Raw genomic sequence first — 26,081 nt, forward strand, 5'->3', positions numbered from 1 at the left:
CTTCTGGGAAGAAGAGATGTTGGGGAAGCTAAAAGGGCTTGTGCAAGCCAAGGGAGTAGTTCTGGGCTACATGGTTATTGTTAGCCCGGAGACTGGAGGATACTGGTTCTGGGTACATAAAAATGTCCTGCCCAGGTGGGAGGTTCCAAGCTGGGCAAAGAGGAGTGCGGGGAGCCGAAGTATGTGGGGGGTTCAGTGCAAGGGAAGTAGGACTATGCTGGGCAAGCACTCCCCCCACCAACGAGTGGCCCAGTGGAATGCTGGGAGACCCCAGGGATGAGGCCAGGCAGCCAAGGTGTCTCCGGTGGCACGGAAGCAGTTAAGAGCTGCCTCAGCCTGTTCCTTCAGACAATTAGTGACATCTCGCTTGACAACACCACACTGAGCTGATGCAGACCTCAGCCCCCCTCCCGGCCCCCCCATGGCTGCTTCAGCTGTTTATTCTTGGGCTTTAACAATTGGGATTCTGACTTGGAGGAGCGGGCGCCCCGCGCTGCCCTCTGACCCGCCGTCGCCTTGGCAACTGGAGCCCGGTAGGCCTGGGCTCTGCGTTAGGATTACAGATCCTGAATTCACAATCTTGCTGCTCCCTGCAAGCAGAAGCAGCAGCAGCAAGCTGGATCTTCAGCTAGACTGGAGGGGACAGAGGAGAGTCCCCAAGGGCCGGCTTGAGGCACTGGTGGGAACCTGGGTTGGTACAGGCAACCTGGAGAAGGGTGCCCCCTGGGGTCAGGCAGGGCCCAGAGCTCAGCTCTACTCCCAGTATCTCCCAGCCGGTCTCTGGAAACTTTCTTCCTGGTAGAGCCCTGAGGGCAGGGGTAAGGCTTCATCACCCCCCTTTTTCCCCTCAATAAGCCCCCTACCATGCCCAGAGCTCTCAAGTGCCAGCAGACTGTGCCCCTGCCGTGCCCGCTGCCATGGCAACAGGCCCCCCTCCCTTGCCAGCTCTGCTCCTTTTCCCCCACACCCCCAGCAGCCAACTGCCCCAGCTGAAACCGGAGCTGATGCATCTGTGAGCCTCATGCCCAGACCCACATTCTGTTTCTGTCCTCTGTACCCCCCAGTTCTGGCGACATCTCCCCTCCTCCTTCTCCTCACGCCCCTCCCTCTGTGCCTCTGCCTACTCCTGCTGTTCCCCCCACACTATCACTTATTGTCTCCCCCTTGTTCCCACCCCTTTTGTGAGTGTGTCTCACCCTCTCAACTGTCTCTTGGGCTCTGGGTGTGTCAGTCCCTCTGTCTGTCTCCAGCTCCCTGGGTCGCTGTGCCTTGGCCTGTCTGTGGCGGGCTCCTTCTTCATCTCTCTCCCTCTGTGTGCCTTTGTCTCTGCATCATCCTGCCTGTCTCTCTCTCTGTCTTTTTCTTCCTCCTTCTCTTCTCTCTCTTCCTGAGTCTCTTTCTCTCTGTCTTCCTTCCTCTGGCATGCTCTTCCCCTCTTCCCAGCTGTCTCCAGTCCCCTCCCTCTTTATCTTTTTCTCCTTAAGCCCTGTTTTTCTTGCCCCCATGACCTTCCTCCTTCTATCTCCAATTCTCTGCCTTGATTTCTCCCTCCCCTTCTTTCTCTTCTCTCCGACTCTCCCTGTAAAGTCATAGTTATTTCAGGTCTCCCTCTATTTCCTACTTGAGTGTTTCCCTCATAGCCCCTGATTGGGGAACTGAGGGGCTATGAGGGCCCCTGGCTCCTCAAAAGAGCCCCTTTCTACTAGGGGCTATATGTTCTGAAAGCCCCATGTGTAATTGAACCTGAATGGGGAGAGAATTGAAGATTAAAGAGCCTCCAGAAAGTGGGGTACAGGAAGCAAGAGTGCAGGCCTCCCTTTGCGGGGTTTTGGAGGGAACAGGCTTCATCCACCTGCTCTTCCTTCCACCCACCCAGGTAAGGGCAGAGGGCAGTTGTGGTCAAGAAGGCCTCTAGCTATAAGGCCTCTAAGCCTCACTGATTCCTGGGATTTGTCTCCTCCTACTACAATGATGGCTGTCTTAGACTGTGCCTTAGTTTCCCACAGTGACGCAAGGAAACTCTACCCTTGCTCTAGCTCTGACTTCTTTGAAGTACTTTTGAGTTCCTGGAGCAAAGTCAAAGTTATGAGGAACCAGGAAAGACTTAAGTAACTCTCGTCTCCCTGCTCACCAACACCAGGACTCCAGCCCAGAAGAACCAGAGGCCTGGTAGAATCAGGGTCCTGTCTCCTTAAGTGCTGGGTGGAAGACAGTACCCGCCTCTCCTCAAGACTGGCAGCCCCTGTTGTCCTGCCCTCCCTCTGGGCTATGGCCTCTAGCCTTCCTCCCGTCATCCTCTTCAAGGGTTGAGCTTGGAGTTACAGGCAAACAGGCACTGAGATGGGGAGCCAGACCTCCAGGACCCAGTCCTTGTCTGTGGGTGTGGTGTGGCCTGGTCAGGCAAACAGTTCTAGGACCCTGGGGTCTGGGCACTACTCACCAAGGGGCCAGGCAGGGGAGTAGGGGTTCTTGGGGGAGGCGGGTTGAACGCAAGGCATGCTGGGCCCCCTCGGCGGGTGGGTGGGGGGAACAAAGCTGGCATCGAGGCCTCAGCTAAAATTAGCTGCTTCCCTGCGCGGGAGCGAGCATGCCTGCCAGCCGCCCAGATCGCCGCTGCCTCGGCAGGCCATCTGTCGCCACGTTTTGCTAAGTCCCCCAGGGCCCCCTAGCTCCAGCCACCCTCAGGGGCTAGAAAGACTCTGCTCTCGGCTGTCCCTGACTAGAGCTCTGGGCTCTGCTGCTGTCCTGCTGTGTGACCTCAGGCTAGGCCTGTCCCTCTCTGAGCTCCTGTATAATAAGAGGGACCCCGGTCACTGCCGTGGCAGTTTCCCAGTCCTTCCAAGCAGCAGGTGCTGTTGTGGGTCATGCAGGCTGGGGTATGGGCTACCTCCCTCCCTTTGAGCTGCTGCTGTGGTCCAAGGTTTGAAGGTGGGCCAAGTGAGGTTTATGGTAAAGGTGAGGGGGACAGTGGGCTCCTGTCTGATGCCTTGGACTTAGGGAATTCCACTCTATATCCACCAACATCCTCCGCACACTCCCACCCCCCACCCCCACACACGCACCTCCAAGCAGTCTCTGTTTTTTTTTTTCTTTTGGCGGTACTGGGGGTTGAACTCTGAGCTTGCTGGGCAGGCACTCCAGCGCTGGAGCCCTCCAAGCAATCTTAAAGAAACAGGCCAGGTAGGAAGCCAAGTGATGGATGGAGTGCAGCCATCACTTTATCTGCTGGGAAGGCCGGGCCAGTCTCCTACCCACTTCGTCCAGTTCTCCCTGTCTCCAGTAAAAAGCTTCCCATTCAACTTTACGCTGCGTGTTTTCCTGAGGCCTGCTGCACAGACGAGGAGACTGAAACACAGGACGATGAGGCTCCTTGGGAGGAAATAGCAGAGCAGATTGGGGAGTGGAACCCACTGGCCTTCCCAGGATCTAGTCCCCAGCTTTAGCTTGTGACCCTGGCACTTCCTTGGCCACCACCCCTTCCCTCTCTCTGAGGCCAAAAAGACTGAGCCACTGCTCCAAGGTCACCCAGCTTGGCCTAGGAGAAGCTCAGACTTGAACCTGGGCCTCTTGGCTTCTGGCCTCCCTCACCAATTCTGGCCAGCAGGCCAGGCCTTTTCCCCGGGTGAGTCATGCCCCTGGATTTTGGCTTCCTTGTCCCCAGCTTTGTGGCCTGAAGTTTAGAGAAGGGCTGTTAGAAAGAAGGGTTCCCTTTGCAGCAGAAGGGGGGGTCATTATCCCACCCCTCCTGAGTGCATGGTGACAGCAACCCCTGAGGGTCTCTTCCCCTGTTCCCCCGGCAGTCTAAGCAGTCTGACAGAAACAGCCCCAGGGACAGCCCTCCCTCCACTACCCATTCTGCCCTCTCCCTAGATATATAACCACGTTGAATTTGAAATGCAGTGGGGTGGGATCTTGGGGAGGTGGCATTTCCAGGTTGTCTGTGTGCCAGACAGCTTCTTCCCCAGCACTCCTCTCCCAGCACCAGGGTGCCTGGCTGCTGGGTTCCGCAGGCAGGAGGACACAGCACCTCCCTTCCTGGTGTCCAGGGAGCAAGGTCACACCCAGAGCTGTGTGTGCCTCCACCTCCTCCTGGGGCCAGTGGTGTTTGTCGCTGGGGCAACGTGTAGCTGTGCCCGACTCTGGCAGTGCCGGGGTGACATTCATGCCCTGTGAGCTGTGACGCCTCTGCAGGCGGAGGACACACCACCCAGGCTGGCGACTGGGATGGGGGAGGGGTGTGGGTGGGCTGTCACCTGTCCGAAGCAGTCTGGGAGGTGGCATGCCTATCCTGAAGTCTGGAGAGAGGATTCAAGGAAGGGGTGAGGTTGTGTGCCTGCCTTACAGTGTGGCACTGAAGGGGCTCTCCACACCCATTACCCCCTCAGGTAGAAGAGGCTGTCCCATGTTGGGGGCAGTGACTGTTTTGCTTGGCTTTGTGTGTCCCACATCCTGTGCATCCTACATCCTGTCAGTGGGTGTGGGGTGCCTGGGTGGCAAGTGGATACCTGTCTCATACTGTCCGGGGGTGTCAGATGTGACCATCTCACACTTGCAAGAAAGCGACAGGTTATATGCTTCACTCCTCCTGTGATGAGGGTTGTCACTGACTCTACACCTGTCTTTCTGACTGTTTTGTATGTGAGAGAGATGTCACCATGTGTCCCTCTCTTGTTGTTGTGGGGAGTGACATGTGATTATCTCATGCTGCTGAGAAGTTGTCAGTAACTCAGGAGTTCGTCCCTCCCACTAAGGAAAACATGTTATCCAGTGGTACGGGGCTCGCAGTTGGCAGGGCCTCCCCATACAGACCGCAGGACCTTAAAGGGCTGGCCAGAGGCTTATGGTCTCAGTCCTGAGTGATCTACTGTACCTTCTGACTTAGGTGACAGCGCTTGGGACTGTGCCCTGGGAGGAAGGCTTGTGTTTTTTAAATGGCGTGGAAACAGGTCTCTGAAGCCAAGGCAGGTTGTGTGACTGAGGAGGTGAGGCACCTGACAGAGTTTACATGAGGGGCAGTGTTCCCATGGGTTGGGGACCCTATTCCCTGCCTCCTCTGTCCCCGAAACTGTTAAACTAATTAAGGCTGTGGAGCTGCAGGATTAATCGGGGCAGCTCAGCGCGGGCCAGGAGCTCAGGTAGTCGATTAGTGCGCCGCGGAGGATATTGGATTTCTGAACCGCAAGTCAGCACTATTCGGGCCTGTTATCTCCGAGGCTCGAGGGTCAGCAGGCGGGAGGCCCAGGCGCTGGCTGCCCCCGCCTGCCCAGTGTGTCCACTCCCCTGCCCACACAGCCCTCACCTAGCCCTGCCCTGGCCCACCCTGTCTTGACCTGACTATCCTCTCCACACTCCTTTGAACAGCCTGGTCCTTGTTTGTCCCTCTCCACTGCCATCTCTGTTGGCTCTCTTCCCCTGCGCCTCTCTCCTCTCTTCCTCTCTCCCTCTCAGTCCTTCTTGGCCTGGACTCATTCTTTGCCTGACTTGTGCCAGCTCTAAAGCCTCTGACTGGGTCTCACCCCACCCCACCCCTGCACCCCACTGTCTCTGTTTGCCTCTCTCATAACTCACCTCTGTTCTTCTGGTTTTGAGTTTGTATGTGCCTATCTCATAGTTTCTGTCTTTCATGTTCCTTTGTACTTGTTTCTCTTCCTCCGTGTATCTCTCTCTGTCTCTTTGACTCTCCTCTCCTCTCTTCTCCTCTCAATCTCTTCTCTCCCTCTGGCTTTCTTGCTAGCTTACTCTCTCTCTCTCTCTCTCTCTCTCTCTTTCCCTCCCTCGTGCGCTCTCTCTCTCTCTTGTGTGGTCTCGGCTGGTGTCTGCAACCAGAACAAATCTCCCCCAGCCAACACCCCCTGTACAAGGAGGCCAGAGCAGCTAATGGGAAACATGTGATTCTGCCTTGTGCCTGGAGCACCGTGAAGGGAGCCTTAGTCCCAGCCCAGCCCTGCTCCCCCTTGCCACATTCCCCCCACCACTCTGCCCTCTGCCTCCCCAGCCTGAGTGGGCATGGTTGCAAGTTCCCCATTTACATGGAGGGGGACTAACATTTATCAGTTGGGGAATATCAGGCTGTGGAAGGGCAGGGGGGAGCTGCTCCTTAGGTCCCTGTTGCCCCTGGAGCCAGAGAGACCCCCATGCAGACTCCCCCCTCCCCACTGCCACCATATGTAGGAGAACAAGGCCAAGATGAGCTGAGCCATGGAGGCCTGGATGGGGGGCAGCCAGTCCACCCCCACCAGAGGGCTCTGGGGCCACCCAGATTTCCATCTTTTCCACCCTCCTGGGCCTCTGGGGAGCTGAAAAGGTGGGGGCTCCCCAACAGCTTGGGAGCTGCTAGGCTGCATTTCTGTGCCCACCCAACCACAGGAAGGGGGGGGTGGACAGATCAGAGTAGGGAGGCTCTGGCAGGTTGGAATTCTTCTCTGCCTGTGGATAAATTGTCCCTAATCCAGGCTTGGGGAGTTGTCTGGCTCCTACAGAGAGAGAGAGAGAGAGAGAGAGAGAGAGAGAGAGAGAGAGAGAACTAGCAGGAGATAGGCAGGAGGGAAGAAGGCACATATATACATAGTGACACAGACACACACACACTGTCTCACAAAGGGTCTCTCTTGTGCATGCATGCATATCAGTTACACAAAGGTACCACACAGACACTGAGGCAACCTTGTGCTGACCCTCTCACATATGTTGACACTGACACACAATTACATTGGCATAGACTTACAATGGCATAGCACAAGGACCCACCAACAGGCACAGAGATGCATGAGGTACACAGACACACCCACAAAGCACATACTGACCCCCTGGGAAAAACAGACCCACAGGGACACCTTGACCAATCATGCTGTCATGCCATGACCCTGAAAACCCACAGAAAGGCAGAGGTAGGAGGGAGGCAATGCTGATCTGCAGTGACACCAGTGCCCGCAGTCACAGGCTTCAAGATTGGAAACCTACAGGGACAGCAGAGGATCAGCCGCCTGCCTGCACCCCCCTGCCAAACACACATACAAAGAGCTCTGAGACAAGCAGGAGCCAGTTTGGCTCCTGACATAGTGAGATGCAGTCAGTCAGAGTGTACAATTGTAGGCACGTTCACAGCCTGACCACAGCTGGGCACACCTGTCACACACAGGCATAGGCGCTTATACCTCTGTTCTCATAGTACAAGCAGAGGCTCAGCTAGATCTATACACAAAACTGAATAGAATGGAAATACAAATAGTGCATATACCTCGTGTGTAAGCGAAGGTACTAATCCTGGGCACACACTTGTCCTAGCACACACACACACACACACCTGACACACCCACTACAACTGAGCAAACACACGGTTCCAGACATGTACACTTCTTTTTTTTTCAGTGCTGGGGATCAAACCTAAGGCCTTGGGCCTGCTAGGCAAGTGGTCTACCATTGAGCTGCATCCCCAACCCCCACACATGTACCCACACATCCATACAGAAATATAGAGATGCAATCAGACAAGCTAAGTAGAGCCAGAAAACCACATACAGGTGTATTTACCCAGATAACTGAATATTCACAGCCATGCATTTACATAGGAAAAATCTTTTATCACACACATCCATATTCCCAGGCAACCAGAACCTATAGACAGTTCACAAGGCCTGGTTCCTAGACCCCCTCTGGGCTCAAGTATAAACTTCAGGGAGGCATACAAATGGTCAGGAAGCAGGGATTGGTGAGGAAGGCCATGGTTATTAAGAAAACAAGAGATATAACCAGTTGCTGCTGGAGACAGGCAAGTACCAGCTGCATACACACCCTCTTGGAAATCTGCATCCACACTGCCCAGCTCAGAACAGCCACTCACACCTGTGCAGTAAACAAGCTCTTAGCATGCATAGCTTCCCCAGAATGCTTCTCCCCGTTCATAAGATGTAAGTCTTCTCATTCTAAGGATGAGAAAGCAGAGCACCTGAAAGGTTACTGGCTTAAAGAGTTGAGCCAAGGCCTATCAGACTCCCCAAAGGAAGGTTCCTTCCATCATTGTGTGTGTGTCCATGCACATGGTTCCCAACAGGAGCCTGGACTTTCAGAGGACAGGCTTACAACTTCCCCATGGTTACAGTTGGAGTTGGATTGGACCCTCTCTAGACAGCCTCCTGGTTCAATGTTCCTCTGCACCTTGCGCCCTGACTGGCTCACCCTGCATCTGTGCTTATGCCTGGTGTGCTGTGTTTTTCTTTCACAGATGGGAGCTTGCCTGATTGTCTACCCATTGGCCCAGACACCAGACACCACCCAGCTGAGTGTGTGTAGAGGGCCCCAGGTGAGGGGCAGCACTCAGGCCTCTGTGGAGACCACCCTGGAGACGCTGGTGGAGACAGGCCTTTTCTGCTGAGCCAAGCCTCTGCACAGCCTGCCCAGGTAACTGTGTGAGGAAGCCAGGCCTGGTCCTGGGCCAGTCCAACAGGGATCCCCTCCCAGCTTAGGTCAAATAGAGGCTCTTTAAGTCAATAATCAAGGGATATTATATAGCTGGGCGCCCATGACTCATACCTGTAATCCCAACTACTTGGGAGGCTGAGGTCGGGAGGATAGAGGTTCAAGGCCAGCCCAGACAAATAGTTTGGGAGACCCCACTCCAAAATAACCAGAGGAAAATGGACTGGAGGTGTGGCTCAAGTGGTAGAGTGCCTTCTTTACAAGTGAGAAGCTCTGAGTTTAAAGCCCAGTCCCACCAAAAAAAAAAAAAAAAAAGAAAAAGAATATTAACCCAGATTACTCAAGCTTCCCATTATCCAGAAAGGGGAATTGAGGCTTATGGATATACAGATTCCTGCCTTCTAGCCCTGATGACCTGAGAAAACTGAGAGAAAGGGGTTGTGACAATCAATGAGCAGGACTCAGGGCAGAGGTGGGTGGAAACCAGAGTGCCTGACGTGTGCATCTGACCCCTCAGGACACCTCTGTACCAGAGTCTGTGGAGGCAGACAGCTGGGAGGCTAAGGTGAGGAGCTTGGATACCAGAGAACTGGGAAAGGGCTGGGGCAGTAGCAAGACCTGCCCCTCTACTCCTGGCCCAGGTGAGGCCGCCCTGCCCTGTAGAGGCAACTCCCTGAACTGACACATGAAGCCTGGGGCTCCAGGAAGCTTCCTAGAGCTCAGCCTGCTAGGGACCCACCCAACTTCCAAAGGAGCATTCCTGGGGCCTGAGGTCTGGGGGTGGGGCCTCCTGGGATGGAAAGGGTGGGGAGATGGGGCTGTGGGAGGATGCAATGCTGGGTGTACCTGACTAAATATTCCTGCACTCCAGCTTGTGTACAAGCAGATGAGCATGTAGGGCTCTGTCCTTAGGTGCCCAGGGTTGTGTATACAAGAGTTATGTAAGTGGACTAGGCTTGCAGGGAATGGTCAAGGACTTTGTATGTGATATAGTGGAGTGGTGAGTGTGCGTGGGTGTGTGTTGGCTTCTGGGCAGGTGTGGGCTCAAGGGAGTTTTGTGTGGGCCAGTTGGGTGGTGTATGTACACAGAGTGCTTAGAGGACACTGGAGTTGTGTAGAGACCTGGGGTGGCAGGGTGTGTGCTCAGGGTTCTAGGTGCACAGTGGGATGGCATGTGCACATGACTCCGTTTGTGCTTTGGAGATGGGCCGGGCAAGCCTTGAGCAGAGCTGGGCTCAGCAGTGCCCAGCCTTGTGGCCAAATCACTGAAGTCACTTCCTTTCTAGCAGTGACTTTCCAGGAGGAGGAGTTCTTCAGACCTGGGCGGGTGGGAGGGGCGGGGCAGAAGCAGGCTCTCTGGGGATGGAGGTGGGCGGGGGGGTGAGAGGTGGGAGGAAGGCCTGGTGGGGCTGGAGGAGGGAGTCCTCTGGGAGACAGAAGGAAAGACAAGGACAGGAGTCTGGAAGGGCCAAGGGCAGGAGGGGATAGGGGCGGAGCAGGGCGGGAAGCACGGTCCCTGGGTGACCTCGAATGGAGGAAGGGAGGGCTGCTGGCAGGGTGACCCTTGGGTCCAGTGAGAGCTGGCAGTGGTGCCTGCACACCTGGCACCCAGGGGAGGGGGCTGGCAGGGGGCGGTTCAGGGACAGACCTGCTTGCCAGGTGCCCCACTCTGGACAGGAAGGGGGTGGGCAAGGGCTGCACAAAGGAGCTCTGTGTGGTTGGGGGTAGGGTAGAATGGGGTGGGGAGTGCTGTGCTGTGCTGTATTGGGGAGGGGTGTAGCGTGATGGCCCCGGGGGCGGGGCAGGACCAGCTCCCCTTGGGGGCATCAGTGGCTCCAAGGGGACACCTAGTGGTGAGGGAAGGTAGTGCATCTGGATGACTGAGGTGGGAAGTCATGGTGACTAGAAGCTGAGAGGAAAATAGAAGTCAAAAATTAGAACAGATAGTTGGGACTAGGACAGTTGGAGGAGGCAGGCTGGAAGGAGGCTGAACCTCTGGATAGTTTGGTTTAGAGGAACTCAATAAAACTAAATCCAGACTCCAGCAAAATTGAATGACATGGCTGTTTGTCCTTCAGGGAATGCATTAACCTCTCTGTGCCTATATTTAAATGACAAATAAGTGAGTAATGCCATGATTATTACCATCATTGCTACTTTTGTTGTGATTTGGGGCTGGAATCAGGTTGGAAGACCTGCAGGTGGGGTGGGCAGATAGTGGTTGAAGAGAAGGAGACCGAGAGGAAGATGCCTAATTCCTGGTGGCCGGGGCTGGTCCTGGGAGGTAAGGTCACAGAGGAGAAGGGAGGTAATGGGGGAAGGTCTCAGTGCTGCTTGCAGAGGGAGACATCCCTGGGCCTTCAAACAGGGTTGGGAGGGAAGTGGGAGGGAGAGTGCATGCAGGCTGGAGAGGGTCATGAGGCCGGAAGTGAGAGCTGGGGCTGGCAGCCTGGCTCCCCTGGGGAGGCTGTGGGTGGGGGAGGAGGGGAGGCCTGGGGAAGGGGTGGGGTGGTCACAGCCACAGCAGGGAGGGTGGGGCCAGGGACTCAAGGATGTGGGCTGGCGCTTCCCGGCACTGTGCACAGCAGGTTGGGGCTCTTTCCCAGCCCACTGGTGTCCCCGTGGGCAAGCTCAGACACACTGACCCAGAAGCAGTCAGGCAGACAGAAGGACCCTTTCGACTTTGTTCTCAAACGAGGACTAGGTGGTACTCTTGGGAGGGGGCCAAGAGAATGGCTGCCTGCCGGAGTGTGGTGGGGAAGGGAGCCAGCTGCTTCCCTCAGATCATGGAGGCTGCAAAAGAAAGCAGTGGACAGTAAGAAGGACGTGGCCAAAGGTCTTCATGGGTGGGTGGAACAGAAGCAACCACTGGGGAGGAGGTTTGTCTCTTCTGCCAGGATCACACCCTCCAGCCCCAAGTGGGAGGTCTCCAGAGTGGGAAGGCTTGGTGAGCCTCACCCACAGCAAGGGAGGGGAAGGGTGGAGAGTGGCTTCTAGTAGGTAGCTCAAAGAGGGTATCAGGAGCTAGGGATCCACCATTCTGTTGGAAATTGGACTGGGGGATTCCAGAGTCTAAACTCCTTCCCTCCTTTGTGAGGGTGTTAAACACAGTTCTCCCTGTAAGAGCACCAGCACTGACCGGGAAGGAGACAGGTCCACAAGCAGGCATGGGAGAGAGCAGAAGCCTGTGTGAGCCAGTAGGTGGAACAATAAGGAGCAGCTGAGGCCTGGGGCCTACAGAAAGGGAAGGGACAGTGGGCAGAACGAAGATCCATCTGGATGAGCAATAAAAGGGCTCTTCATATGCCATGTGTGGCCCTGGGCAAAGTCTGTTTCCCTCTTCCCTTCTCAGTTTCCTCATCTGTAAAGTGGGAGGGCATAAGATGGCACTAGAAGAATAGTGTACCTACTGGGATAGCGGATTAAAAATACAGATCCCCAGATGTCCTTCAGATGTGTGAGTCAGACTCCCCTGGACTAGGGCCTGGGTATCTGGAATGTTACATAGCTCCCCCAGGCCCAGGGTTTGGAAGCCAACGGCTTAGATAATTTTAAGGTTCCTCCCAGCCTGAAATTAGACCACAGCTTAGAAGGAGAATTTCCAGAAGTGGCCAAAGGAGAGTTGCAGGAGCTGGGAGTGGAAGGAGGCTTTGGCCTTAGGGCAGAATTAGGAGTCCTGCCTCTGAGCAACTGTGTGACTTCAGGCAAGTTTCACAAGGGCTCTGGGCCTGTTTCCCCGGCATCTCGAGGATAATAACCCATGCAGGCCTCCTGGGTTGCAGTGAAGATTCAGCAGTCATATGGGTCACAGAGGAATATCTTCTCCCACACCACCCCATCCCTGAGCCAGCTTTGCAGTCTTCCTATGGTGTGACGGCATTGAGCAATATGGTGGCCAGCGAGAGTCCACGTGTATCTGTAGGGGTGGACCCTGGGGGACCAGGGCTTGGTCAGCACCAAACACTCGACAATGGTCAGCATCAGTCTCTGTGACCTTCAGAGTAGTCAGGGCCTGCTCAGCTACTCATGATCCTAGTTCCTGGGGTATCAGTCCAATCCTGAGTCTTCAGGCTTCCTTGGGAATCAAACATGCCTGGATCTAAATCCTAGCACTGCCCTGACCAGCTCAGGGAGTCACTTCGTAAATATTTATGTAGCATCCATAGTCCAGGCTCTGGGGTCAGAGAATATGGTGGTAAACAAGAGAGAAGTGATCCCTGTTCCTGAAGAGTCCACATACTCAGAGGAGACACACTAATAGCCAGTCACACAAGTAATTGATTACAGTTATGATAAATACTATGAAGGTGAAATAGATAGGGCTCCAAGAGCATGTAGCAGGGGCCTGACCAGGCTAGAAGTAGAATGGGGCTTCAGAGAGTCTTTCTGATAAGGGTGGAAGAGGGTGGGGGTCAGAGAATTACCACATCTTTGTCTGTCCCTTTGTCTGTCAGCATCTTTATTGGGTCACACTTTTGGCTCCAAGGAAGAAAAAGAGCCTCGTGGCAGCCAGGTATAGTGGGACACTCTGTAATCCCAGCACTGAGGTAGCAAAGTGAGTTCCAGGCTAGCCTGGGCTACATATTGAGACCCTCTCTCAGAAAAGAAAGAAAGAAACTGGGCACACCTGTAATCCTAGACACTCAAGAGGCAGAGATCAGAAGGATTGAGGTTCAAAGTCATTCAGGACAAATAGTTTGCAAGACCCTAACTCAAAAACTTTACCCATCACAATAAAAGGGCTGGTAGAGTGGCTCAAGGTGTAGGCCCTGAGTTCAAGCCCCAGTACTGCCAAAAAAAAAGAAGGAAGAAAGAGCTTCATGAGGAATGTGGCTCTGTGTGCCACATTGATTCATTCATTCAACAAATACCTTTTTGAACATTCCTGTGGGCTACTTGCTGTTCTAGATGTTGGAAGATGTAGAGCAAAGGGGCCAGATATCCTTGTCCTCATAGAGCTTAGCATGGTTTCTGTAGAAATGGGGAGAATTGTATTGGTCTCAGGTTTGCAGGGGGATAAGATGATATAACCTATATGAAGTGTGTGGCCTTCTATTGGCCAACAGAGAAAGTATCCCCAAAGAATGGACTTCTATGGTCAACTCCCTGGTGAGTGCTAGACCTCTGACCTCAGGCACTCTTAACTTTCTCTTTGCAGTTCTTATCCCACTGGTTGTTAAATCACTTACCAATTATCTGATCAATATTTGTCTACCCAGTCCTGTACAAAGTAGGCACTCCATGAATAATGAGTATATGAATGAATGGTGTTACTTCATCTCTGAGCCTCCATTTCTTCATCTGCAAAATGGGGTTATTAATAGCCCCTACCTCACAGGATTGGTATGAAGAATTAAATGAAGCAATGCCTGGACAGCTTCCAGCCCAGTGCCTGGCGCGCAGTAGGTGCTCACTAAACCTGAGCTGCGATGGTCCTTTCCAGGCGCTGTCCACGCCCCGAGGCCTGGGCTCAGGCCGAAGTTGCTCTGCAACATCCCCAGCTGACAGCCAGCAACTGGCAGAGCCCCCAGGCACAGGGGCCCTTTCTCTTCCAGGTCAGCCAGGTGGGCACACTGGTGTGGGTGGGGTGGCACCTGGAGAAAGCTGGGCAAGTGGGCAGCAGGGGAGTGGGTTGAGTATAGTCACCAAATCATGTGGAGAATTCAGATCTGTTGCCTATCTTGTTGCCTACAGAGATCTTCAGTGTGACAGCCCAAGCGGCAGAGCCGAGGGTGAGTGACTGGGGTTTGGAGTCCCAGGGATGGGGGCAAGAAGGAGGGGTGCCATGCCCATGTTAGGACTTTGTTTAAGTTTGATCTGGAGTGATCACCTTCCCCTGTTGATGGGCCTCCTTGTCAAAGGCATTGGTCCTGCCTTCTTTAAACCTGTAGCCCGTGGAGAAGGGGGTTAGTTGTCTACAGAAACCATTGGGGCCCATAAGGGGTTTGCTATGCACACATGGTTTGGGAAAGGCTAGGGACCTGCAAGCAGCTTGGGTTTGGGGCAGGGCCTGGAGCATGGTAAGGAGAATGAGACCTTGGGGAGGGGTTCAGGGGTCCTGATGAGGACTTGGATGCTCAGCAAGGGTCCTCCTGCCTATCATTTCCTGGCAGGTCCTGGTCCCGGCTTCTCGCACCCTCATGTCAGCCCCGGCCCCGCCCGGCGGCCCGCGGAGGACAAGGTCAGGATGCGTGTGAAGCCCCAGGGCCTGGTGGTGACTTCCAGTGCCGTGTGCAGCTCTCCTGACTACCTCCGGGAGCCCAAGTACTACCCCGGCGGTCCCCCCACCCCCCGGCCCTTGCTTCCCACTCGGCCCCCTGCCTGCCCACCTGACAAGGCCTTCTCTACCCACACCTTCTCCGAGAACCCACGCCCACCCCCACGCCGGGACCCTAGCACCCGGCGCCCACCAGTCCTTGCCAAGGGGGACGACCCGCTGCCCCCGAGGGCAGCTCGTCCCATCTCCCAGGCCCGCTGCCACTGGGACAACGGGCGTGTGAACCTTCGTCCAGTGGTGCAGCTGATTGACATCATGAAGGACCTGACTCGGCTCTCCCAGGACCTGCAGCACAGTGGTGTGCATCTGGACTGTGGTGGGCTGCGGCTCAGCCGTCCCCCCGCTCCGCCACCTGGCGACCTGCAGTACAGCTTCTTCTCCTCACCCAGTTTGGCCAACAGTATCCGCAGTCCAGAGGAGCGCGCCACCCCTCATGCCAAGTCAGAGCGTCCTGGCCACCCACTCTATGAGCCTGAGCCTGAGCCTAGGGACAGTCCCCAGCCTGGCCAAGGCCATAGTCCTGGAGCCACAGCTGCAGCCACTGGTCTGCCCCCAGAGCCTGAGCCAGATGGTCCTGATTATTCTGAACTCGCTGATGCAGATATCCTCAGTGAGCTGGCCTCCCTTACTTGCCCTGAGGCCCAGCTGCTAGAGGCCCAGGCCCTTGAGCCACCATCGCCAGAGCCAGAGCCTCAGCTCCTGGACCCCCAACCCCGCTTCCTGGACCCACAGGCACTAGAGCCACTTGGGGAAGCTTTGGAGCTGCCACCCCTACAACCTCTTGCTGATCCTCTTGGACTGCCAACCCTGGCTCTGCAGGCCCTGGATACCCTACCTGACTCCCTAGAGTCCCAGCTGCTCGACCCCCAGGCACTTGACCCCTTGCCCAAGTTGCTGGACGTCCCAGGTCGCCGTCTGGAGCCCCAGCAGCCCCTGGGGCACTGCCCACTGGCTGAGCCCTTACGCCTGGACTTGTGCTCGCCCCATGGCCCCCCTGGGCCTGAGGGCCACCCCAAGTACGCCTTGCGGCGCACTGATAGGCCAAAGATCCTGTGTCGCCGGCGAAAAGCTGGCCGGGGGCGTAAAGCAGACATGGGACCTGAGGGCCGCCTGCTGCCCCTGCCTATGCCTACAGGGCTGGCAGCTGCCCTGGCTGAACCCCCGCCACCACCGCCTCCACCACCTCCTGCTCTGCCAGGCCCAGTCCCAATCCCAGAGCTGGAGCCAGAATCTTCCCAGACCCCAGCAGCCCCTAACCGCAAAGGCAAGTGCAGAGGCGTGCGGCGCATGGTGGTGAAAATGGCTAAGATCCCTGTATCGTTGGGGCGGCGGAACAAGACCACCTACAAAGTGTCATCCTTGAGCAGCAGCCTGAGCGTGGAAGGCAAGGAGCTGGGCCTGCGTGTGTCGGCAGAGCCCACCCCACTGCTAAAGATGAAGAACAATGGGCGAAATGTGGTAGTGGTCTTCCCACCAGGTGAGATGCCCATTATTCTCAAGCGTAAGCGTGGTCGCCCTCCTAAGAACCTACTGTTGGGTCCCGGCAAGCCCAAGGAGCCAACAGTGGTGGCAGCTGAAGCGGCCACTGTGACAGCAGCCACCATGGCCATGCCAGAGGTGAAGAAACGACGGCGGCGGAAGCAAAAGCTGGCATCTCCCCAGCCATCCTATGCAGCGGACGCCAATGATAGTAAGGCCGAGTACTCAGACGTCCTCGCTAAGCTGGCCTTTCTGAACCGCCAGAGCCAGTGTGCTGGGCGGTGCTCACCACCCCGCTGCTGGACACCCAGTGAGCCTGAATCGGTACACCAGGCCCCTGACACCCAGAGCATCTCCCATTTCCTGCATCGTGTGCAGGGCTTCCGGCGGCGTGGAGGCAAAACAGGTGGTTTTGGTGGCCGGGGTGGGGGCCACGCAGCCAAGGCAGCCCGATGCTCCTTCAGTGACTTCTTTGAGGGCATTGGCAAGAAAAAGAAGGTGGTAGCAGTGGCAGCTGCTGGGGTCGGGGGTCCTGGCCTTACTGAATTGGGGCATCCACGCAAACGGGGTCGGGGGGAGGTGGACGCTGTGACCGGGAAGCCCAAGCGCAAGAGGCGGTCCAGGAAGAATGGGACTCTGTTCCCAGACCAGGTGCCCAGTGGCCCAGGCTTTGGGGAGGCGGGTACTGAGTGGCCTGGGGACAAGGGTGGTGGCTGGGCCCCTCACCATGGGCACCCGGGTGGGCAAACTGGCCGAAACTGCGGGTTCCAGGGGACCGAGGCCCGAGCCTTTGCCTCCACTGGGCTGGAGAGTGGGGCTTCAGGCCGTGGCAGCTATTATGGCACAGGCACACCCTCGGGCCAGACCGAACTCAGCCAGGAGCGCCAGAACCTTTTCACTGGCTATTTTCGCTCGCTCCTTGATTCGGATGACTCCTCCGACCTCTTGGACTTTGCCCTCTCAGCCTCTCGCCCAGAGTCCCGGAAGGCATCAGGCACCTATGCAGGGCCTCCCTCCAGTGCCCTGCCTACCCAGCGGGGCCTGGCCACCTTCCCCAGCCGGGGAACTAAGGCCAGCCCAGTGGCGGTGGGCAACAGTGGGGCTGGGGCGGACCCCTCCTTCCAACCCGTCCTTCCCTCTCGCCAGACCTTCCCTCCAGGACGGGCAACGAGCTATGGGATAACCCCAGCCACTTCAGACTGCCGGGCAGCAGAGACCTTCCCAAAGCTGGCTCCCCCGCCTTCAGCTGTGGCCCGCTCTCCTACGACCCACCCACCTGCCAACACCTACCCTCCCCAGTATGGTGGCTATGGGGCCGGACAAAGCGTGTTTGCCCCGGCTAAGCCCTTTTCGGGCCAGGACTGTGCTAACAGCAAGGACTGCAGCTTTGCCTATGGCAGTGGCAACAGCCTCCCTGCCTCACCCAGCAGTGCCCACAGTGCTGGCTATGCCCCACCACCAACTGGGGGCCCTTGCCTGCCACCCAGCAAGGCCTCTTTCTTTAATAGTTCTGAGGGAACCCCCTTCTCTGGGTCAGCTCCCACACCCCTGCGCTGTGACAGTCGAGCCAGCACCGTCTCGCCCGGCGGCTACATGGTGCCCAAGGGCACCACAGCTTCTGCCACCTCTGCAGCCTCTGCCGCCTCTTCCTCCTCTTCTTCCTTTCAGCCCTCGCCTGAGAACTGTCGGCAGTTTGCGGGGGCTTCTCAGTGGCCTTTCCGGCAGGGCTATGGAGGTCTGGACTGGGCCTCAGAGGCCTTTAGTCAGCTCTACAATCCCACTTTTGACTGCCATGTCAGCGAGCCCAACGTGATTCTGGACATCTCCAACTACACACCACAGAAAGTGAAGCAGCAGACAGCTGTGTCCGAGACTTTCTCCGAGTCGTCCTCCGACAGCACCCAGTTCAATCAGCCAGTTGGTGGTGGTGGTTTTCGGCGTGCCAACAGTGAGGCCTCAAGCAGTGAGGGCCAGTCAAGCCTGTCCAGCCTGGAGAAACTGATGATGGACTGGAATGAGGCGTCATCTGCCCCCGGTTACAACTGGAACCAGAGTGTCCTCTTCCAGAGCAGCTCCAAGCCTGGCCGCGGACGGCGGAAGAAGGTAGATCTGTTCGAGGCCTCACATCTGGGCTTTTCAACATCTGCCTCAGCTGCCGCCTCAGGCTACCCATCCAAACGGAGCACCGGGCCCCGTCAGCCACGGGGTGGTCGGGGTGGTGGGGCCTGCTCAGCCAAGAAGGAACGAGGTGGTGCAGCAGCCAAAGCCAAGTTCATCCCCAAGCCACAGCCAGTCAACCCACTGTTCCAGGACAGTCCAGATCTTGGCCTGGATTACTACAGCGGGGACAGCAGTATGTCACCACTGCCCTCACAGTCAAGAGCCTTTGGTGTGGGAGAACGAGATCCCTGTGACTTCATGGGACCCTACTCCATGAACCCATCCACGCCTTCTGACGGCACTTTCGGCCAAGGCTTCCACTGCGACTCACCTAGCCTGGGTGCTCCTGAGCTTGATGGCAAGCATTTCCCACCACTGGCCCACCCACCCACGGTGTTTGATGCTGGCCTGCAGAAGGCATACTCGCCTACCTGCTCGCCCACGCTTGGCTTCAAGGAAGAGCTTCGGCCACCGCCCACAAAGCTAACTGCCTGTGAACCGCTCAAGCATGGGCTCCAGGGGGCCAGCCTGAGCCACGCAGCTGCAGCCCAGGCCCACCTGAGCTGCCGGGACCTGCCATTGGGCCAGCCCCACTATGATTCTCCCAGTTGCAAGGGCACAGCCTATTGGTACCCACCAGGTTCTGCTGCCCGTAGCCCACCCTATGAAGGCAAGGTGGGTACAGGGCTGTTGGCTGACTTCCTGGGCAGGACGGAGGCTGCATGCCTCAGTGCCCCTCACCTGGCTAGCCCACCAGCCACGCCCAAGGCCGACAAGGAGCCACTAGAGATGGCCCGGCCGCCTGGTCCACCACGTGGCCCTGCTGCAGCCGCTGCTGGCTATGGCTGCCCACTCCTTAGTGACTTGACCCTGTCCCCCGTGCCGAGGGACTCGCTGCTGCCCCTGCAGGACACCGCCTACAGGTATCCAGGCTTTATGCCACAGGCACATCCTGGCCTGGGTGGGGGCCCCAAGAGCGGCTTCCTAGGCCCCATGGCGGAACCTCACCCCGAGGACACATTCACCGTCACCTCCCTGTAGTGCCAACTGAAGTGCCGACTGGACCGTGAGGTTTTGTTCCTGGGTGAGTCTGGGGATGGGAGTGCAGGGCCATGGGCCTGGATGGTGGGGAAGATGAGGACGGGCATAGAGAAGAGCAGGAGGCATCTGTAGGATTTAAGGACAAGAGTGGGAACCCAGCAGCAAGGGAGGAGGGACTCAGGAGTAGAAGTTCTGTAGTCTTGGGAGGAGATGGGATATTTGTGGGGAACCCAGCTGGAAATTTGGGAGTCTTGATAATTGGAATAGTAGGGGAACCATAGACCGGATAGGGCCTCCTAGTTTGGTTCATCAAATGTTTGTTTCCTTCATTCATGCTAGGCCTTAGGCCAGAAGGCTCACCACTTGACCTCTTACAAAGGAGGGCGTTTGCATCGCCCTATGAGTTGACTGAAGGAAAAAGCAGGTCAGTCATCCACCCAGGGACAATCCAGAGTTCCAATCCTTTTGGGCACCCTCAGTGTGGCAGGTTCATCTTTGTCACATACTTTGCAAGGGCTTTACGAAATAGCCCAGTGTATTCCCAAAGGCTGTTTTTCAACACCTTTGGCCTGAGGTATGGTCCAAAAATCCAGAAATGAAGAAGGGTAATCCCATCATCCTTGGGAACCTGCCACCAATGGGTCTGTCCCAGGTAGGATGTTTTTACTCTAGAAAAGATAGTCCCTTTCCTCAAGCCAAATGCTTTTCAAGAGTTCAGTTAAATATCGTGAGATACTAAGTATTATTTCTATCAGGCACTAGGACTTCATAGTTGGGAGTCAGTCTTAATATTTTCAAGATGTAGTGTTTAGAAAAGGAAAATAAAAGACAAAAAAATGCCCCAAAATGGCAAAAGGGAGTAGAGTTGAAGGAACCATTTTCTTGAAGAACAACCTGTTCCAGAATACAGCCACATTGGCTCCACTTTTGGACAACAGATCTGTCTCAAAATTGACCCAGACATGGTAATGGACGATGGGGTGCACTGGCCCATTCTTCACCTCTGCTGCCCCAAAGCCTCCTAGGAGTTTCTCTTCCTAGAGATGGACTAGTGGGCCTCCAAAAAAGCCCCAGCTCTGTTTAGGGGAGGCCATTTGAGGCCAGGGTGACTCAGGGTCCTAACATAAAGTCAGTGGAAGCTTATATCCCCCTCTCTGCCAGACCCCAGCTGCCCTGGTGCCTAAGGGTGGCAAAGAGCAGCACGTGAGAGCCAATAGCAGCCTGGGGGAAGACCAGTCTCCCATTGACTACCTACTTGCTACATATGGTTGTGACCAAGCTTTTGCCCCTCTCTGGCCTCTGTTTTCCCATCTTTTCAAGGAAATTGACTTCAGTGATCTCTTAGGCTCTTGCACCTCTGTATGGCAGAAACAATGTACCAAACTTTTTTTTTCTTCCTTTTTTTTTTTTTCCTTTTGGCAGCAGATTTTCCTTCCTAATGAAGCCAGGCCAAGATATTTAAAATGGCCTTCCATTCCCCATGTGTCTCATTGCAAGCAGCGGAGCCGCAGATCTGAAGCAGGCCAGGGAGAAGCTGCTTAGGGTTTAAAATGTCAAACTCTTGATCCTTCTCACTGGAGAGAAGATCTCTCATGGATAATCCAGAAATGTGAATAATCCAAAAACCGTTCCTCCCAGACTCTGGGTGGGAAAATGAACGGGTGTGGGGGCTGGGTGTTTGGGCAGGTCACAGCTCAGTGCAATACATAATGGAACCACCCAGTGAGGCCTTAACACAGGAGGAACTGGGATGGCATCCAGCCTCACATTCTGGCCCTGTTCCCCACCTAGGGCTGGGAATTAACAGCACTGTCCTCAAACCAGTGTTTACAGTTGTTCCAGAGACATCTGTGTGACACCCCGTACGTGCCAGGCGTTGGGGGCACTACGGTGAATACCATAGATGAAACACTTGGTCTTCAGGGAGTTTCCAGTTTAAGGGGAAAGTCAGTAAACACAGCAACACAGAGCATTTGGTAGTTACAGCCATGGGAAGGACAATGTAAGAGAAAAGAAGCTAGAGGGCTGTGGGGCTGCAACAGGCTGCACAGACCTTGCAGCTGCTGCCCACAGTTTGAGGGGGCTAGACAGCTAGACCAGCTTTCTGGGCAGAGGGAACAGCAATGTGTACAGCCTTGAGGCAGGAAGGGACTTTGTTCTAAGGAACTGCTGGGAAGGCAGTAAAATTAAGTAAGGATGAAACAGGCAGGATCAGATCGAGCAGGGCACTGCAAGGAGTTTGAATTATTCCAAGACACATGGGGAGCCAGTGAAGAAGGGGTTCTCAGCTGAAATGGCAGGGGCACTGTGGAACAGGGCAAGCATTGAACTAGGGAGACCACCTGCAGTGCTTCAGACAAGTCACATCCCAGAGATGGTGGCTTGGGCCAAGGTGGCCTTACTTTCTTAAGCTAAGATGTTGCACAAGCTCTCCTGTCTAGGACAATCTTCTGGTGTCAGGGACTAGTTAAAATCATGGTGGAAGTGAGAAAGGGTGGGGGATATGGGAAAGAGAGTGGTGAGAAAGGAGAATTTATAGCAGGAGTCACATTGTCAACAGAAGTCTTAAACAGAGAAGACAATGACATGCTCAGTCACCAACAGGCAGTGAGAAGCTTTGACACAGAGCACTGGGAAAGCAGTAGTTCAGTTTAGCCACACATCTTAAGCCTCCCTGCTCATTCAATGCCAGGTGCTGGGGAGACAAAGCAGACACGGCCCCTGTCCTAGAGTTAACATCCACCCCAAGTATACAAAGGACCTAGAAACACCTGGTAGGAAGTGGCAGGTGCCCAGAGGTAGGTAGAAACAAGGACTGTGCACTAGGCACTGAATATTGTGGTCAGAAGTTATCCTTTGCCCTCTAGCTGAGAAAAAGGACACTTATTTGTGCTGGGCTCTTTGTATGACACCCCCCACAGACCCCTCACAGTAACCAGCAGTGTTGTGCTCCCTGCCTCCATTAAAGAGGTAAGGAAATGGAGAGACTGGGAACCTTGCCCAGGGGATCTGTAGTTAGTAAATGGTGGAGCCAGATTTGGAACATACTCTTGCCCCTTCAGAGCCTGCCACACAGTCACCCTTCTCCACCCCACGTCCCTGGTTTCCTGTCTGCAAAATGACAGGTCAAATTGGATGAGCCCTATGGTTCTTTTTGGGTCTGGTATTTTAAGTGGATTTTGTGGATCTGTACAAGAAGCTGCACTTGAGCTTGACCTTGAAGAACAGGCAAGATTGGAAGACAGGGAAGAGTACTCTGGCAGTGGGAACTATGGGCAAAGGCAAGTCACATCCCAGTGCCAGTTAGAAGACGAAAGGTCAGAGGAGAGAGTAGGGAATATAGGGCATGGCTGTCCTCAAAGCTGTGACTGACAGGATAGAGATGGGGACTGGTCATGAGAAGAGAGCCTTGGGACCATGCAGACATTTTCTCTGGTCTCCTAGATGAAAAGCAGAGCCAGACAGACTGGCTCCATGTTGGGATCCTGGGGACAGGGACGTGAAGGTAGAAAGGGCCTCTAAGGTGTTCAGGAATCTCTAGTCCCTCTCCCCTCCCTACTCCCTTTCAGGCCTGGAACTGAGGCCAAGAGAAATGTCACAGGTCCTCCAAGGTTACACCAGCTGGGACCTAACCAGAGCAGGAAACAGTTTCCAAGGCCACCATCCAGCCAGGGTCAACAGGCATGTCCAGGCCTGGGCCAGGCCTGGCTGCTCTGGGCTTTGTCTCTCTGAGTCCTGAATCCTTGAGAGGTCACTTGATCTTGCCTCTGGCTCTGAGCGAGAGGCCTCATGTCAGGACTCAGCCAGTCCTGCCCTGCCTCTTCTGGGCTCCAGCTCTTCTTCCGTCTCTGAGGCTATCCTCCCTACCATCCTATGCCTTGCCTCTCCCTCAGCCATGTGTAGGCTGGACCTTCTTGTTCTGAGCCCCTGTTTCCTGGAAATAACATCTCTCCATGAACACGCCTTTTCATGCTCCTTCTCTCCCAGTACCCCACATCACAGAGTAGAGCACCGAAACTGAAAGGCAGTGGCTAAGAGCCTGCCTGTAGTCACAGACGGTAACTTGGTTCCATCCGTTACCAGTTAGGTGTCCTGGTGGTGACTCATATCACCCAGTGAGTCATGTCACCTCTGCATCTCTTGTGAAAATTAAAGGAGATTACACGTGAAGGAAGCACTTAGCCTAGTATTGGCTCACAGTAAGCACGTGATCAGTGGGTGGTAGATGGGTATGAAGACACCCCCCCCACACACACACACAAAGCCAGTCTATGTGAGTTGTGCACCTCCCACCCTGGCTCTTGGACCTTGGCTTAGGCCAGAGTAAACCCTCCTGCCTCTGCAGCCTGCTGCTCTCTTAACAAAAACTTTGTGTTCTGCTGTGGATGTGAGGCCTTTGGAGGACAACTTTGAAATACCCCTGAGTTCTTTGCCTCAGCCACTGGACCAAGTCCTCCTGGGGAGAGGGGAAACACAGGGACAAGGTAAGCCCCCCTGCCCCCCGCCAAGGGCCCCTAAGCCTGATGAGCAGTAAGACCTAGACTCAGAAATGACCTGGGTCAGCCAGGAATTCTGTACATACCAATTTCCACCAATCCTCTCTCCCAACACACATAATCTGAAAAATACTTCCTTATAACTATTTTTTGGTGGGACTGGGGTTTGAACTCGGGGCTTCACACTTGCAAAGCAGGTACTGTACCACTTGTCTGTTTTTTGCTGTGGTTATTTTGGAGATGGAGTCTTTCCAACTATTTGCCCAGGCTGGCCCTGAACTGCTTATCCTCTCAATCTCAACCTCCCAAGTAGCTAGGATTACAGGCGTGAGCACACAGTTCCTTGTAATTTTGTAATACGTCCTGATTTCCCTGGGCAAATTTGCCTGCTTTGTCATCAGGCCATGGTCCCCTGAGTCTATGGGGAAGTGGGTGAATCTGTGTTCCACAGACAGGAACTAGCACCCTGTTCTGGACCAGGAGTATTGCGTGCTAAGGGTACCACTGACAAGACAGGCAGGGTCCTGCTGTCATCCAGTTTGCAGCTTGTGAGCAGATTTTCTTTAAGAACCACCATATGGGTTGGCGGAGCAGCTCAAGTGGTAGAGCACCTGCCTAGCAAGTGCAAGGCCCTGAGTTCAAACCCCAGTACTGCAAAAAAAAAGACCCCAAAACATGAGGTTATAAATGTAGCTCAATGATAGATAGAGTGCTCACCTAGTGTGCATGAAGCCACAGGTTTGAGTCTAGAACTGAAAAAAAAAAATTTTTTTTTTGAGCATGTAGGCATGGCTCAAGTGTTAGAAGCATGAAGCCTTGAGTTCAAACCCCAGTACTGCCCCCCAAAAAAGAAAAAACCTCCATGTGAGCACCACTCTTCACCAGAGGGACTGCAGCTCTCCCAAGAGGGATTTGCAGGGCCCACTCTCCTGAGCCTAGTATGCAGATAGGAAATGGGTCCTGACAAATTAGAGACTTCAGAGGCTGGAGCCCTACTTAGCCCACCCCCACCCCCACCCTGAGCCCATTTTCCCCATGGTGGCTGCCAAGTGCTTGTTGTTTAGCATTTCTAGATGCATGGTGTCTGGAGCCCCTAAAATATTTATTGGCTGAATTGATTAAAGCACATCTGCTCCTGTGACTCCATGCTTCACACCTTTTGATTGCATGCTTCCTCTCCAGCCTCCTTGCCTACAAAATTAGGCCTGACTTCCTGGCATGGTGCTGAAAGTATTCAGGGCTCTGTCCTGGCATCGTCTCTTTTTCATCCCCATCTCCTTCATACACACCCTTCCTTACAGTCTGAGGAGAGAATGTCAGGAAGAGGGTACCTGAGGGGTCTTTCCAAAGGTGCCCTAAGTTTTCCCTGTTCCCTGGCCTATGTTACCCTCTTATATCCAGCATGGTCTCCCACCTGTCAGTTCCTGTCTTTCACTCAGACATCACCTCCTCCAAGAAGTGTTCCATGATACTTCCCAGGTACGATTAATCTCTACCCTTATGCATACATGACAACCCTTCCTGGGAATGTCCTCCCCGTGCCATCAACCCCATTTGGCCACTTACTCATCTCTGTATACCATCCCTGCCACCTCCGTGTCTCATCATTCCTGGGATACGTCAGGAGTGTTTGTGTGTATGTTTTAACTTGAGTCAAAGATAAGCATGCAGAATGTGAGAATTATGAAAGATTGAACACTGGGGACTGGGCATAAGATAGTTTCATTGTCATCAGGAAAAGCTCCTAAAAAATAAACTGAGCAAGGACTGTGTGTAGATAAACCAATTCAAACTGTCAGGGCTGACCAGGCTTTTAGAGGTCTCCAAGCAGCACAACCCCTCCCAGTTTACAGAGGACTCCAGGCACCCGGGTCATCAAAGCACTGAACAGTAGAGCCAGGCCCTTGGGGATCACCGGCTTCCACTGTTCCTGTTTTCCCTCAGCCTTCACTTTAGCTTCATGTCCAACACATGCCATCAGTGACCCTGTCTTTCCATGGGACATCCCTAGCTGGGGGGATGAAGAAAATGTATACAGAAGCATGCGTGTGTGTAGCACGGGGGCCAGTTATAGCGTCCTCTCAGGACAAGTAAGGAATGTGAAGCTCTGGGAGGTGGGACACACAGGGTTACACCAGTTCAGTGGGTGTCTATGGATACAAACTCCATGTGGTCCCATTAGCAAGTGTTTTAGGTCTCCATGCTCTGCAGAG

At 54.7% G+C, this 26,081-nt stretch overlaps 1 protein-coding gene across 12 annotated transcripts in view; it reads left to right on the plus strand.

The window, feature by feature from the left end:
* Positions 1-26,081, plus strand: part of Ahdc1 (AT-hook DNA binding motif containing 1) — a 67,829-nt gene that overhangs the window by 35,847 nt on the left and 5,901 nt on the right. For 10 of the 12 annotated variants that reach the window (XM_074080871.1, XM_074080872.1, XM_074080879.1 and 7 more), the window contains 4 exons: positions 8,222-8,397; positions 13,859-13,970; positions 14,110-14,147; positions 14,529-19,415. In XM_074080871.1, the coding sequence (XP_073936972.1) occupies positions 14,603-19,372 (4,770 nt within the window). In that variant the 5' untranslated portion in view covers positions 8,222-8,397; positions 13,859-13,970; positions 14,110-14,147; positions 14,529-14,602 and the 3' untranslated portion in view covers positions 19,373-19,415. Of the gene's footprint in view, positions 1-8,221; positions 8,398-8,932; positions 8,981-13,858; positions 13,980-14,109; positions 14,148-14,528; positions 19,416-26,081 lie in introns of all 12 variants that reach the window. The other 2 variants (XM_074080874.1, XM_074080876.1) reach the window with 2 other exon arrangements.

This window comes from Castor canadensis, chromosome 7, assembly GCF_047511655.1.
Source record: "Castor canadensis chromosome 7, mCasCan1.hap1v2, whole genome shotgun sequence".
Taxonomy (NCBI): domain Eukaryota; kingdom Metazoa; phylum Chordata; class Mammalia; order Rodentia; family Castoridae; genus Castor; species Castor canadensis.